Source organism: Cupressus sempervirens, chromosome 10, assembly GCF_028749045.1.
Source record: "Cupressus sempervirens isolate cs-2001-9-10 chromosome 10, ASM2874904v1, whole genome shotgun sequence".
NCBI classification, from domain to species: domain Eukaryota; kingdom Viridiplantae; phylum Streptophyta; class Pinopsida; order Cupressales; family Cupressaceae; genus Cupressus; species Cupressus sempervirens.
Window position 1 is genome coordinate 240,377,339 of NC_143127.1, and position 14,995 is coordinate 240,392,333.

The window sequence follows — 14,995 nt, forward strand, 5'->3', positions numbered from 1 at the left end:
CCGTAAGATTTGCATATCCCCAAGAAAAAACATCATTGAACTCTTGGAAAAGCTGAATGTAAGATTGCCTTTCTTCAGCAGGAATTGCCTTACCAAAATTTAAATTCTTTCCCTCTGCAATCTCAAGGTCTTTATAGTGATTTAGTTGAATCCCTAAGATGGTTTTATTCCTTTTGACTTGGTCATCAATGTTAAAGATGGACTCTATAGTGACCAATCCATTGGGCATCTTATTGGAACTAAGCTGTATAACCTAATCACCATATTGTTCCTTCACTTTGCATTGGTTGAAAGCCGAATGCATGTCTTCTTCAAGCATAAAATTTAAAATTTGTTCATCACTATCAAAAACTTGCCAGTTAACCTCATTGTTAGGTATGGAAGGTCTAACCACAACTTTGATATGCCTTTGTACATCTTCTTTGCTAATATCTTCAACTATATCAAACTGTGCTCCTACAATAGCCAATATATCAGCATGTTGATTCAATCTTCTATGAATAGAAACTAAATTAAAAAGCATCAAAATCTTCAATCGTATCCCACACTTTTCTTATAGCCTTTTAATTTTTCATTCTTAGTCATGTGCAACCCTTTGACCTGGTTGACAACTAACTCACTATCACCAAATACTTTTATGTGTTTGATACCTCTCATTCTCGCCCATTCCAATCCTTGAATCAGCCCCTCATATTCAACTATATTGTTTGTGCATACAAAACTAAAATAAATGGTTGTATAATATTTATCTCCCTAAGGAGAGATCAACATTTCTCCCCCACCTGAACCATTCTTGCTCCTAGAGCCATCAAAGTATAACTCCCAAAGTTGATCTTGTTGCTCAAGATGATCAGTTGTGTCTTTGACAAGATTTGGCATCACTAACCCAGCCTCTTGGAAGATATAATTCCCTAGACCAACATTTACAATATCTTCAATGGTAATATCATTGGTCTCCTTTGTTGAGATATTCTCTATTGCCCATTCATCTAGCAAGACATCAGAGATACTATCAACTTGAGTATTTGTATCTTGGGTGACAAGGTCTTCTTCTTCATCAAGTGCAATACAATTAGCATTGATCACACTAAGTATGGAAGGTTCAATATGGTCTTTTGCAAGTAACTCAGACCTAATTGTTACTTTGGTCCCATATCTAGTTCTAAATAGCATATGTGACCAATCTATAGATAAATAACCTCCAATCATGGCTGTGAATTCTCTTAACAAGCAAATGGAAAAATATGGAGGCAAATCTATCACAAAGATATCTTGGGGGATAGAAAAAGTAGGACATGCATGGAGTTTTAGACTTGCATTCTTTATGAGACCTAATGTGCTAACACATAAACCATCTATTTGGACTACACCTTTCTCTAAGGGTTCATATTTTAAACCTAGTTGGTCTACTAACTTCTTGGGCATAACAGAGCTTGTGGCCCGACTATCTACCATGCAATTATGAACAAAATTATTTCCAATAATCAATGAAACATAAAATGGTGGTGGTTTTACATCATTATGTTGGATCTAATTTTCCTTCTTGCTGCTAGCCTGAGAAATAGCTCCCTAATTTGTGAATACAGCTCTGCTAGGCTCATCAACAACTTGATTTGGAATATTTGTTGCCAAGGCTTCTTTCAACAAATTAGCTTGCCCTAGGATAGCTAGAGAATCCCACATGGACATGGTGATACTCATCCTTTTCATGTTTTCCACAATATTAAATGGTATAGTAACATGTATTTTTTCTTGGATTTTAGGGACATTAGGATGTACTTGTTGATGTGACTGCTCTTGAGTGGCAACAGGAGAATTTATCTATTTCTCTTTCTATCCTTGAAGTGGGAATGAATTTTCAGTTGACACCTCCTTACTTGACCCTACGTCATTGTCTAGGGTCCTTTTCTTTGATCTAGTGCAAACACCACTTGTGGTACTATCTCTATTCACACCACAATGTTCCTCTTCTTGCCAGTTCATGAATGTAGCATCTATGAGAGGAAGTTTTGGCTACCTCTTAGCATCAACATAAGGAATAGGTTGTGCACTAGAAGCACCTTGAACCATTAAGGCTTGATTAATCATCCCATTAGAGCATGTAGACTGACTGTGTTGTTGATTACAAGGATAGCACCAAACATAGTCAGCTGTTAGGTTATTTTTGTTGAAAACAATTGATTAATTGTGTATTGTCTTTAATGTTACACAAAATGTCATATCATTTCCAGTCGATGTATGCTAAGCTAACTCAAGTGTTGAAGATAGTTTCCTGTACTTGCTAAGCATTCCAAAGTTTTCCTAGTTCAAAAGATAGTGTCTACCGAGTTCACTCTGGCGATAAAGGAAAGTTTGCAAAAGTTGAGTGTGAATCAAGCTCACTCGGTAAATGAAGGAAATGTTGGATGGAACCAATGTTAACCGAGCTCACTTGGTTACCAAAGGAACTTTGTGAATATGCAATGTTAACTGAGTTCACTGCGTTAACATAGGAAAATTGTTTTTGAATTAGTGTCTACCAAGCATGGTCAACTAACGAAGGATTTTCTCATTTTGGCATATTGAGTTTATTTGAATTATTTGTTGGTTCTAGCCTACTAAGGAGATGAATATTAAGTATTCTAAGTTGTATTCAAGATGACTTGACAATGTGTAAGATACATATAAGGTCAAGTTGAGGATTGAATATGTGGAACATAATAGAATATTTGATGATGCTTAGAGGAAGTGAATTGGAAGGATAAGCAAAATATCCTTGTTGAGCTACAAAAACACATTTGATCAAGAAGGATCAAGTATATAAGCCAAAATTGAGATCTATAATCAACAATTCAATTGCATTAGAAATTAGGTCATCTCATTATTACTTTCTAACCACTGTAGTAATGATCTAAATCTCTGAACTAAGTTGGCTTAACAACTATTTGTAAATCCTCTAACAAGGTGGCATTTCTATTTGAAGTGTCCAAAAACCTCTAACAAGGCCACTTCTAACAGGGTGATTAAATACTCTAATAGGGTCACACCTAACAGTGTGTTTTGTAACCTTTAACAGGGTTGGCTACTAATAAGGCTCACTTCATAAGAGTGAAAATTAGTAACTAGTTGCAATTGGCAATTTTTCCCAAATTGGGTTTCCATGTTAAATCTTGGTGTCACTTGTATTCATGCTATTTCTTTTATGTGTTTGCAACTAAGTTAAGTAATATTAATCATAGATAATATCTTAAAGATATTCATGTTAAGTAGTTACCGAGTTATTTTAGTGTTTACCTAGTTACAATATTTGCTACTATAAACTGAGTGCATGTGTGTTTGTCGAGTTACAATAGAAAATAGTTTAATCAAAGTTTTGATTTGTATTGACATCTAAGGGATCTAGGATTTATTTTAGCGGTAATCGATGCACCTCTCCCCTCTTAGTTACTCCTCTTATATTTCCAACAATTTTGAGCAGGGACCATATCTCTAACAATAGTTAGAGGAGGAGCAACATTCAAAGGATTAGGATTATAAGGCTTAAAAGGTCTCTCGTTATAATTTTGCCTATTAGGTGTGTACTGGTTTTAAAAATGCTATTAAAAGGACTGATTTGGAATCTGATTATGAGGTTGGGATGGTTGCCTAGCCTAATAACTTCCCTTCGTAATATTTGCTAGCTCAATAGTTAGGTTTTGCATGAGGCTTTCCATCCTTTTTTGGCCATCTCTTAGCTCTTTAGCTCTGATGAAGGGCTTGCAGTTATGATTTCTTGGCTTGGAATAGCTGGTAATGGGTTAAAAGGTGGTATGGCTAGAGGCATATTAGGTTGGATTTCTAGATATATAGGCATTGGAGGCCTAGGAGCAATTTTACTTGCTTGAATAAGACTATTCTTAGCTCTTATAGAAATGTCATAACCTTGTGGTAATGAATAATCCCCCATAAATTGGATCATGATAGAGATATCACTATTTAGGCTCCTCAATTAATGTAGAAAAGCATGTTCTTCTAAAGGCCTTACCTGAATTGGTATTCTGCTCCATGTTGGTTGAAATCCATCATCTGCTCATGAGGAGCACACTTGATGGTTGTGAGTTCTTCAACAAGAGACAAAAAATCTCTGTATTCAAAATGTTTCATCAAGACTTCTCCCAATGCATCCTAGGAATTGATTGAACCCACAACAAGGTTTTAGAACCATTGTAGAGCTTTCTCTTTGAATGAGGTTGTAAGGAGCTTCACAACAACGTCTTCCTTAGTGACATGATGCATGTTGCATAATGTTGCAACATCCCTGATGTGCTCAAATGATGTTGTCTAGCCTTCTCCAGCGAAATCTGGGAAACTCTTCAATGTGGCTAGAGGAATATCATGATGTTGAGCGAAAAGTAGTGGACTCCCTTGATTAAAATGGATGAATGCAAATTGCCTTGCCATTGGTGCTTGAAAAACTCTTCTCCTTGGAACTGCAACAATGACAAGAATTGTTGGTGGAGGAGTAGATCTGGCACTTCTTGTATGAATGATGGTATCTTGGATCCTCTTAGTTGTTCTACCTCTCCTTCTAGGTGGGGACAACTCTTTATATTTGAAACTTGCAAAACTACTTCTTGTTTGCACTTTTCTTATAAATCATACACACTAAATTTTTTCTTTCCATAGTTAGAGTCACCAGCTATGTATATTCTTTACCTTTGAACAGGTTCATTCACTGTTTTACACATCACACAACAACAAGGAAATATGAAGAAAATACTAGAAGCTATTTTCTTGATCCCACCGGGTGTGCCAAAATTGTTATCTCTAGAAGTTGCACCTTGATCAAAAACTATAATTCTAGGATTCAATCACTTCGAGTAACATGGAAACATTCTTGGGTAGTGGGTGTGCCAAGGTTAGTAGTTAATCTCTAGATTATAGGTCAGTTCCTTATGATGTCCACCTATTTATTTCTTCAAACTAAAATTAAACTTAGGAGGAAAGGGATAGAAGGATTACTTGAAAGTAAATGTTGGAAGGTAAATTGAGGTGATATGCCAAACATTAATATGAACATTTTCCTAGACTGACAGGATAAAACACTTATGAATAGTTGAAATAAGCACAATATTGGTCACTAGAGACTCGTACATAAGTATTTCATAAGAAGGAAAGCATTTCAAGAAAGATGCTAAAGGGAATGATAACATTCATAGTTAACTATTTGAGATAAAGCACATATTCACGACTTATAACTTGGATGAACACATCCAAAACCTTACTTGCAAAAAAAACTGAGACATGGACTCAGGGATTCAGAATAAATCACAAAAGTTATATCATATTAGTAATTTGAGAAACAAAGACATAATAGAGACTTATGAACTATTCTTTTATTTAGACTTCAAAGGTAGTTCCACAACATTCCTCTAGACTAATTGTAGAGAAAAAACACAGAGAAAGTTATGAAGGACTCAAAAGAAATCATGACAACATTGATTTTGCACCTAAAACTTAGAGGATTCAACCAACCAACTCCCTCTTTTTTTACATCTTGGAAATCCTTATAAAGAGAAGGATTGCAACAAGCTTCAAATGGGAGGGGCACCTATCAAAAAAACTATTGGAAGAAATAAAGATATTTCAAAAAGTTACATTTTACATTTATGTTCTACATTCTCTATATTCGGGTAAAACTAAGAAGATGATCATGAAAAATGCTAGGTGGTACTTGATGCAGGAGTTCTTTAACTGATTCTATTTGCATTTGTTGCCTTTCATCATGAAATTCCTTAACTGCATTAACTAAAAAAGTCATGACATCTTCAACTGCTCCCATCACGTCCATTTCTTCCTTGGAGTCATTTGGAAAAATATGATCCTTCCCTTCATTCTCTCGGCTCTGCTTTATCCAAGATTAAATCTTCATTTTCTTATTTCAACTCTGGAACCTAAACCTATCATTTCTCACCACCTTTCGTTAAATTCTTAACTGACTACCCAGTGAGATTACAAACATAATAGTTGAAAAGTCAATTTCAAACTTTGACCCCTGATCTCTCGACACTATGATCATAACTTAGTTGCTCTATCGCCACAATTAAACCCTTAACATTATTTTTAACCATGATTATGTGACCAACAAAAATGCTGACTGTGTCACAATCTCGCAACATCTTCTATGACTATTGGATTCTAGCTACAACACTACACCAAGCTTGAATGTTGACTCTTGACTAAAATGGTATGAGATCGCAAGTTCACGACTTATATCTTGACTCAACCATTAACCCTTGCAACCCAACGACAAAGGCATCACCGCATCAGAACCTTAACCTCTAGATATAATTAATTCATTGCGATCCTACGACAGGGGGATATGAACTACTGTTAAAAAATGGGCCCACTAGTACATGTGTCAGCTTCTCATTATGTCACTTTGGGTAACCTTTTTGCTTCTTTTGTTAGCGACATAATGATGACCACTGATCTATCCTTGATCAGACGACTGGGAAGATGCATGAGCCTTTATCTTGAAGGTCAAAATAAGGCCCGCAATGCTATGTGTCACCTCTTTGCTACTTCGCAAGCTTAACTCACGATTAGTCTGAACCCCTCACAAACATGTGAACAAAGAGGAATTGCATGCTCACATCCCTCACCACAAGTCTTCATTAACTCTGAGAAACCTTGCGACCAGATAGGAATCACTACTTCACAACTTATATCTTGACCTTAGCATTTAATCTTGCGACCATGTGATTGGTTGTTAGACTAACTGCTTTATCCTCAACACATCATCACAACTTGAAATTTAACCTGACCATTAACTTTTGTGAACGAGTGATCAAGGAAATCGTTGTGTCATTGTCTTGATCTTGGGTTAGTATTAACCTTCTATGACTATGCGAACCATTGCTTCAATTGCCCAATTAACCTCTTTGCCCAGTCGCAACATAAGATGTAACTGCATCCTTGTGAAACTATGACAGCTACCATAGCATATGATCGGCCAGTCACAACTTATTACTTTGGAGCTTTCTTCAACAAAAGATATCAATTTGACATCTTTAGTCTTCATTCGATGCATGATTTTTTTGGAGTTGATCACCTACGAAGCTACGATCAAAGGATCTCTGAGACACTTGGCCCACCATGATACACGTTGCTCCCTTATATTTTTGCACTCATAACTAAGAATTAAGCTTTTAACCTCGCAACCATGCGACCATACATGAAACATTGCTACACAACTTGATCCCATACTTAACCACCCATGATTGCACAAACAAAACTTTTGCATCATCACCATCTTTAGTCCCTGGTTAGCCTAACTCCTTGCGACCATGCGAACATGAAATTAACCGCCTAATGACTATGTTGCACCATCACCATTACTTTAAGGTTTAAGCCATAACTGCTTGTGACTGCACGAATAAAGGTTTCACACAGTCGCAACTTAAAAACTCAACAAGGCTTAAGGCATGAACAATAAAACATTTGAATACAAGGGTTAGTCAAACTTAGGGATATAAGAGACGAAACATGATTAATCATTTACATATCCCTCTCATGTATGCATGACATTTAATGAACCAATAGAAGAATGTGGAATATGGCCACCACCCTTGAGAAAATATTGGTCAATATTTCTACCCATTTGGCATTGTGATAAAAATGGTAACAATAATAAGATGCTATTTTATTTGTCTGATGTTGGGGAAACCTTTCAAAAGGTTATCTATATGACTTTTCGAGGTTTAATGCATATGATTGTCTTAGTTTATCTAGATGACATTATTATTTTTTCTAAAGAGGGTAAGGACCATTTAATCACTTAAGACAAAATTTTGAAAGGTATTGCAAGTTTGAAATATATCTTAATCCCAAAAAGTATTTATTTGTTCTTCATGAAGATAAATTTCTTGGTTATGTGGTCAAAAATAGGGTATCATTATTGACCTTGAAAGAGTAAGTGTTATTTTAGCCCTTCCTTGGCTATCTCACAAGAAAGGTTTGCATAGTTTTATTGGTAAGATTAACTTTGTTAGGAAGTTTAATCTCGATATAACTAATTTATTAAGTCCACTAACTACCATGCTGAGAAAGAATGTTCCTTTCAACTATACTGCATATAGAAAAATAAGAGATTTGAAATTATTAGAGAGGCATTGGTAGCAACACCTACACTTTTGAATCTTGATTTTTTTAAGGATTTCACATTGTGTACATATGAAAATATTGATACTATCTCTACTATGTTGGTACAAAAGAATGATTTGGGCTTAGAGTAACCTTTAGCCTTTTTTAGCTAAGGACTAAAATATTACGATATAAGGTACATTTTTATAGAGACATAAGCAATTTCTATTGTAAGAAGTTTGAAGAAATTTAAGCATTTTGTTAAATAACACAATTAATTTGATATTTCTCGCCCAAGTATGAAATAATTTTTGTTAAGGAAGGACTCGAGTGTTAAGATAATAGGTTGGATGGCCAAAGTAACGGAGTACGATGTACAAATCAAGGATATCAAGCTAATTAGGGAAAAAGGGTTGTGCCAAAAACTTGTGGATGGTATAAATTGTAGCAAGGAAGATGATTAAGAAGTTGTTTTACAATTACAAGATCCAATAACTACCCCAACTCATGTAACTAATTAGGTGCAAGAGATTTTTTTTATTTTTTTTGTAAATTGGCAAGTGTCCTCGAGGTATAGATTGAACTAAAGAATGCATTATAGATTGTAGTGCATTCCTTATGTTCTTTAAAATGGTATTCTATTTTAGAATAATTTCATTGATGTCTTATCGAGATGTGTTGGACCTGAACAAGTTTAGAAAAGGGTTACACAAATTCCATAGGGGGTCAATAGGAGACTATTTTTCACCAAGAGAAATAAATCTTAAGTTGACGAAAGGTGGCTATTATTGGGTTAGTATGGTCAAGGATGCTTACTTGTAGGTGAGGAAATGTAAAAAGTGTGTTACGTTTGTTGGTAAAGAAAAAATGGCAGCTCTAACATTGTAGCTGATTCATGTTGAGCAACTATTTACGAGGCAAGCATAAATTTTTTTTAGAGGTGGGGATTATATTTTTTAGGTATTAATAGCTAGAGAGTACTTTACTAAATGGACTAAAGTTATGGAACTCAAAGAGGCGAATGACACTTTTGTTTTGGGTTTTTATTTTATTATGAAGAATGAGTCCACTATGAATTTATCATTTCATATATTGCTCTAGCATTTATTGGTTTTATAACTTTTCATTAGGTTGTTAAGAATGAGGTCTACTTGAACACATCTTCTAACTACTACCTACAAAACAATGACCAAGAAAAATCCACAAACAAGAACTTAATCAAGATTATGAAGAAGACCATTTAAGGTGGCCAATAATTCTGACATGTACTAAGCTAAAACTAGCTTATGGGCTAATAGGATTACTGCTAAAAGAGTTGTAGGGAACTCACCTTATATACTGGTTTGTAGTAAGGAAGCTAGATTACCTATCTCACTTGAGTTACCAACACTATATTTAGTAAATCAACTTGATATAATAAAAGAGGATCATATGATAGTAAGGTTAGCTTGGTTGAGCTGGAGGAGACTAGAAATGATGCCTTGAGGATGACAGAATATCACTCGGCACAAACGAAAGGTAGTTTGATGAAAGGACATTCGCAAGATCATTCCAGGGACATGACATAACACTGAAGTGCGATGAACTTAAGAGAAAACCTAAACACCACTCAAAGTTTGATGCATTTTGGAACAAGCCATATATTATCTTAGAGATTAAACAACACAATGCCTTTAAGCTATCAAAGTTAGTTGACAACATGGAGCCAATCCCAGTAAATTGGATATACCTCAAGCATTGCTTGTAAGGTATAATATGATGGTGTACATTGTAGAATAGGTTGCAAGTATTAAATAAGTGTTGTTTCACACAATCTAGAACTAGTTTTCTTTCCTCTAAGTGTTGTTCTACATAATTAGTCAGATTATCTTGAGTTTAAGTAGGAGTCAAAGAAGACGTCCTACTATAAAGCATTATTGTCTAGTCAAATATGTATTCATCATTCATGCAAATGAACATATGAGTCCTCTCACATAAATAATTCATCTCCACTAAATGAGACTATAGGGGATTACATCAATTTGTGGATAATGATTTACAACTGTGTGAATGGGTGTTTCTCAAAGTTCAGGGGTATTTTTTTAGTATTTTGGCTCTATGCCTAATGGATAGTTTTGGTATCAAATGTTTACCATAGGTCCAAGAATAAGACAAGATCTTGAACACATCTTCCTCCCTGATAATTTTGAAAGAAAGAGTCCACCCGACATTGCATTACAAACCAAACTTCCTTTCAAGCTCCAATGAGCCGCAACCCAATGTTGGACCATATCAATAGTTGGTCAAAACAAAAATAATTGGCCCATGGATGAACACTATGGTCCACAACTACATCCAAAAGGTAAAATTTAGTCCCTTAATTTGTTTCTAAAAACTAGGCGTGGGGATGCAAGCATCTGGTCCTATAGAACCAAAGACCAAAAGACCCTTTCAATTGGTGAAGGTGGACTCCTTATCTAAAGTACCATCGTTATTTTGACCATGTTTAGCAAACTTAGGGGTCTTAATGTTACAAATACCATTATATCGCTAATAGGCTCAATAGAGACCACATGGTGGCCAAACATCTAAGAAACAATCCACAGGGCACATGTTGGGGCCTCCAAGGACTAGGGCGTCACAAATGCAAAAAAAATATTGGAAATGGGGTCCTTAATGGGAGGGCTAGGTCTGTGGTCGACAACCGTGTACAAAGCTTCATTTGAAATTTGGAAAGTAATATTTTGCATAACTAGTTTTTTCTATCACATTCTACAATGAGCTTGTTAATACCCAATGCCAAAAAGTATTTTCCAAAATAACTAAGTCATATATAAAAAAAAAAACAACAATTTTTCTTTTCTTAAAATCTGACTTGTGATTTAGACTTCCTAGTGAGTGAAATTAGCAACTAATAATACACTTCCCCTAATATTATCTTCCTAAAATCTTAATTATATTTTACTTAAAAAAGTTACATTTCTAATTATAGGCCAAAACAGTGGCCACAATCAAAATCCCAACAAGTTTAACATTATATTATTTTAACAAACTCTCCAAAATCTGTCATCTCACAGAATATCAGCTCTCTAATATTTTAATTGTATTTTATTTTTAAAATATTTTACTAAAAAAAGGCTACAAACGGTCACCTCCATCAAAATCTGAACAACTTTTTTGTCAGTAAAAATGTCAGATCAAATGATCCGCACAACAAGAAAATAATAGAAAAAAGCTCACCTACGTGGCAATTCTTCCTGGTTATCCCCTCCCTCGACATGACAGCAGGAAGTGGCGATCCTTTTCGAAACGAAGGCTTGTATGATAATGGGAAGTTGAACTGGCGATTTCGATGGAGTACACGACTGAAATAGAACATTTTAGTTGTATATTGCCTACTTGCTGTAACAGGAACCATTTAGGGCTCCCGCGCGGAAGAAATTCATTCGCTTACAATGTATTGGTGCAGAATTCCGAAAAAGGTTGTTTATTTTAGTGAACGTTTATCCGACAGTATCACGCGGCAGATCCCTTATAAAGCAGACCACGTGGAAGCTGGCCTAGGTTTTCTGTAAACGTCAGGAGAGTAAAACAGCTTGACCGCAACGCATCATATTTCAGTTGTTCAAGGAATCGAAAACGCAATTTTAGTCCGTTTAATTTGTGCGTTGGAGCTGCCGCGCCATTTTGAATTCTGTTCTCTCTTGAACGATTGCTGCTGCTGTCAAGCGTAGCGATGGGGTCATCTTCGACGGGAAAGGATGGCGCGGCGTTGGCGCTGCAGCTGGGAATGGCAGCGGCTCTCGGGGCTGCCTTCATGGCCGCCTCCGCTTATTACCTTCACAAACGCAGCGTCGAGCGCTTGCTCCAGCAGGCCCACGAAGGCAAAGAGGAGGATGAGGAGGAGGAAGAGGAGTGTTTAACGCCCAGGCAGCGGCGCAAACAACATTCCAAAGGCAGCAGTTATAATAATAACAGTAAAAAGAGGTCTTCGGGGAAGACTGAATACAGGAGCTCGATCTCAATGCCTGACGTGACCGCCGCTGGATGGTCCAATGGAGGCCTCGATAAGACTGCCTCCTTCGGTAGCCTCACTTCCATTCCTCCTGGTCTCCCCAGGCTCCAAACGCAGCGTGAAGGTCAGTTTTTATTCATAGGTTATGGGTTGTTAACTGCCACTTTCTTTGTAATTTAGTTACTAATTCAATGAGCTTTCTTTGTCACGGACCGTGGAAGTCTTCTAACTTTAAATTATTGAAGTGATTAAGTCGGGTTCGGACTAATTTACTTCGTGGCTGTCTGATTACGAAATGTTGGTTTAGTCAAATATTGGGCCGATATGAATTAGAGGAGAAATCAAATGAGTCCAATTTTGACCTCTGCATAGAGGCGCTCTGGGTTTTATTCTTTTATTTTAATGAAAACTTCTCGGCACTTGGTTATTAGATGAATTTGCCGATTCCCGATATTTCCCGGGTAATTTGATTTTGACCATAGTTGAACTAATCTTTTTTCTGTCATGGGTTGCTTTGTATTCCATATTTTTCGTTTGGAGATTTTTCAGATATTCTTGAAAGAAAAGCCCTTTGGCTACTATCGTATATAACAGTTTACATTTTAGTAGTATACATTATTTCTTCTTCCAACGACACATAGGGATTGGGGAAGATGGTTGGTTTGGGGCAGTTATTTGGCGAAGATCCAACATTGAAGTGATGCGTACTTATCCTAGCGGGTAAAAATAAAGAATATATCTGTGAATTGGGAGGAGGCTATACACGCTTGAGCACACATCAAAATGGTAGCTACTCTTCCCAGTGGGTAAAAACTATAATGCATTCACCACACATCAAAATGGTAGTTACTCTTCCCAGTGGGTAAAAACTATAATGGATTTATGAATCACGAAGAGATCATAAACACTCGACCACACTCAGGCGCATACATCTCTCTCTGTCTCTAACTGAAGTTAACATCTCCGCAAACCCAGTCGTACTTCTTAGGTAGAGACCGAGACTCAAAGAAATCTGAGCTGCATGCATCTCTCTCTCTCTCTCTCTAACTGAATTGATCATCTCCTCAAACCCAGTCCTACTTCTTAGTGTGGAGACTAAACTCAGAAAGAATCTGAGCTGCATAGTTGTAGTAATTCATTTCTTATAATCAGTAAAAGGAAGAATATGATATGAGAATAGATAGGGTATAATCAATCCCACACGAGCTTCTATTACAGAGATGAGAAGTCTTGACATTAGCCTGAGAGAGGAGTGCATCTAATTTCCAAATGCAATTATTTTAGGAAAAACAACATTAAAAAAATAAACTAAACAAACCCAGACCACAATGATATAATTGGCATTGAATGAATTGTAGTGCAAGAAGCTTTCGTACTTTTTACCTGTATACAGGACACTTCTGCCTTAATAACACTTCCTCAATAAAATTCCTTTTGGGCCAGAACCTCAAAAATCAAGGAAAAAAGGGAAGCAGAAGAAAGAGATGTCGTACGTGCAAGTGTACATTTGACAATTTCATCTAGCCTGCACATTTGATATCTTTAACACCTTTCTCCATTGTCTTTGTACCTTACTCTTTTTACTTTTAAAATTTAAAAGCTTCATCCATGGTAGTGCGAGCTGACTCATCTTGGTACATCTGAATGGCAGATCAAAGGAAATTATATTCAATATCTGAATGCCATCTAGCATTGACTCTAGCAGAATCAAATCTCAAACATCAGAGAATAGAGGAAGTAAGAAAATGGAATTAAAAAATGGTATATAATCTTCTAGCTCAGTCAATCAAAGATATATCTCTTCCCGCTTTGCTCTCTTTTTTTGGAAACTAATGCATGACCGAAGTCATCTTTAAAAAGAGGAAAAGGATATGGAGGAGGGATTGGGCAGAGCAGTTGAAAGAAATTTTAAGTTACCAGATTCTCTCCAGCAACCCTCAAAGTCTACTTCGATTCTGTACAAAGTCTTGTTCTTGTCAAATTCGTCCCAAATTTATCTGCATAACCACAAATTCCCTGCAAATTCTGTCAGAGGAAACTGGGCGGAATTTGGAGCAAAATTGGAAGAACTTGCTGCCTTGTGGCTGAACCCGGGCCAAATTTGGTCTCAAACCAATGTTTTTGGACTTCGTTTTTTTGCCTAAATTGGTCTATTCAACCCTCCAACCCTAAAAGTGACCACTAAAAAGCCTAAAAAGGATGGTTTGTATGCCATTTTTGCATTTGTGAATGAAAAAGAAAACTTGCTAATATTGGAATTCCAAATTGACGACAGGTGAAATCCAAATTGATGATTATAGAGGAATTTCTTTAAAAAATCTATGATATCTTTGAATCCAAGGCTTAAAGTTTGAATCTTAACTTTTGATCTAGCTTGATTAGAAATCCTCTAACAAATACAAAAATAAAAATTCAGATAATTGCACTTATCTTCTGATGATTCATTCTCAAATTGTTCCCTTGATCTAGAAATATGTTCCATGCATGTGACCAAGCAAAGTGTGTCATGTTGCATGTATGGCTAAATGATGCAATTAATATCCTATTGAATTGAAACGTAGATTGTTACAATGGGGTTGCCGTTGCACCAAAAGACTGATCTGTCAATGCCTGATACATCCACTGAACTTATAGTACAGAGGAGGCGGTTAAGCCCTTGTTACGAATCTTGAGGGGAGTGCTAAACAAATTTCCAACAATCTCCCCCTCATCATTACTCGAGGGTCTGAGGATTCGAACTTGTGACCAAGCTCTGATAGCACTTGTTAGAGTGGGGTTGCCGTTGCACCAAAAGACCGATCTTTCAATGCCCAATACAACCACTTAACTTATAGTATGTAGGAGGCGGTTAAGCCCTTGTCATGAATCCCGAGGGGAGCGCTGAACAAATTCCCAACA

General features: G+C 36.4%; 1 protein-coding gene across 1 annotated transcript in view; it reads left to right on the top strand.

Annotated features, from left to right (window-relative positions):
- Positions 1-11,308: 11,308 nt before the first annotated feature.
- LOC149533525 (AMP deaminase-like) overlaps positions 11,309-14,995 on the top strand; it is a 120,244-nt gene continuing 116,557 nt past the window's right edge. Inside the window, exon 1 of the mRNA XM_089803097.1 lies at positions 11,309-12,221. Within this exon, the coding sequence (XP_089659223.1) occupies positions 11,819-12,221 (403 nt within the window). The 5' untranslated portion in view covers positions 11,309-11,818. The remainder of the gene's footprint in view (positions 12,222-14,995) is intronic.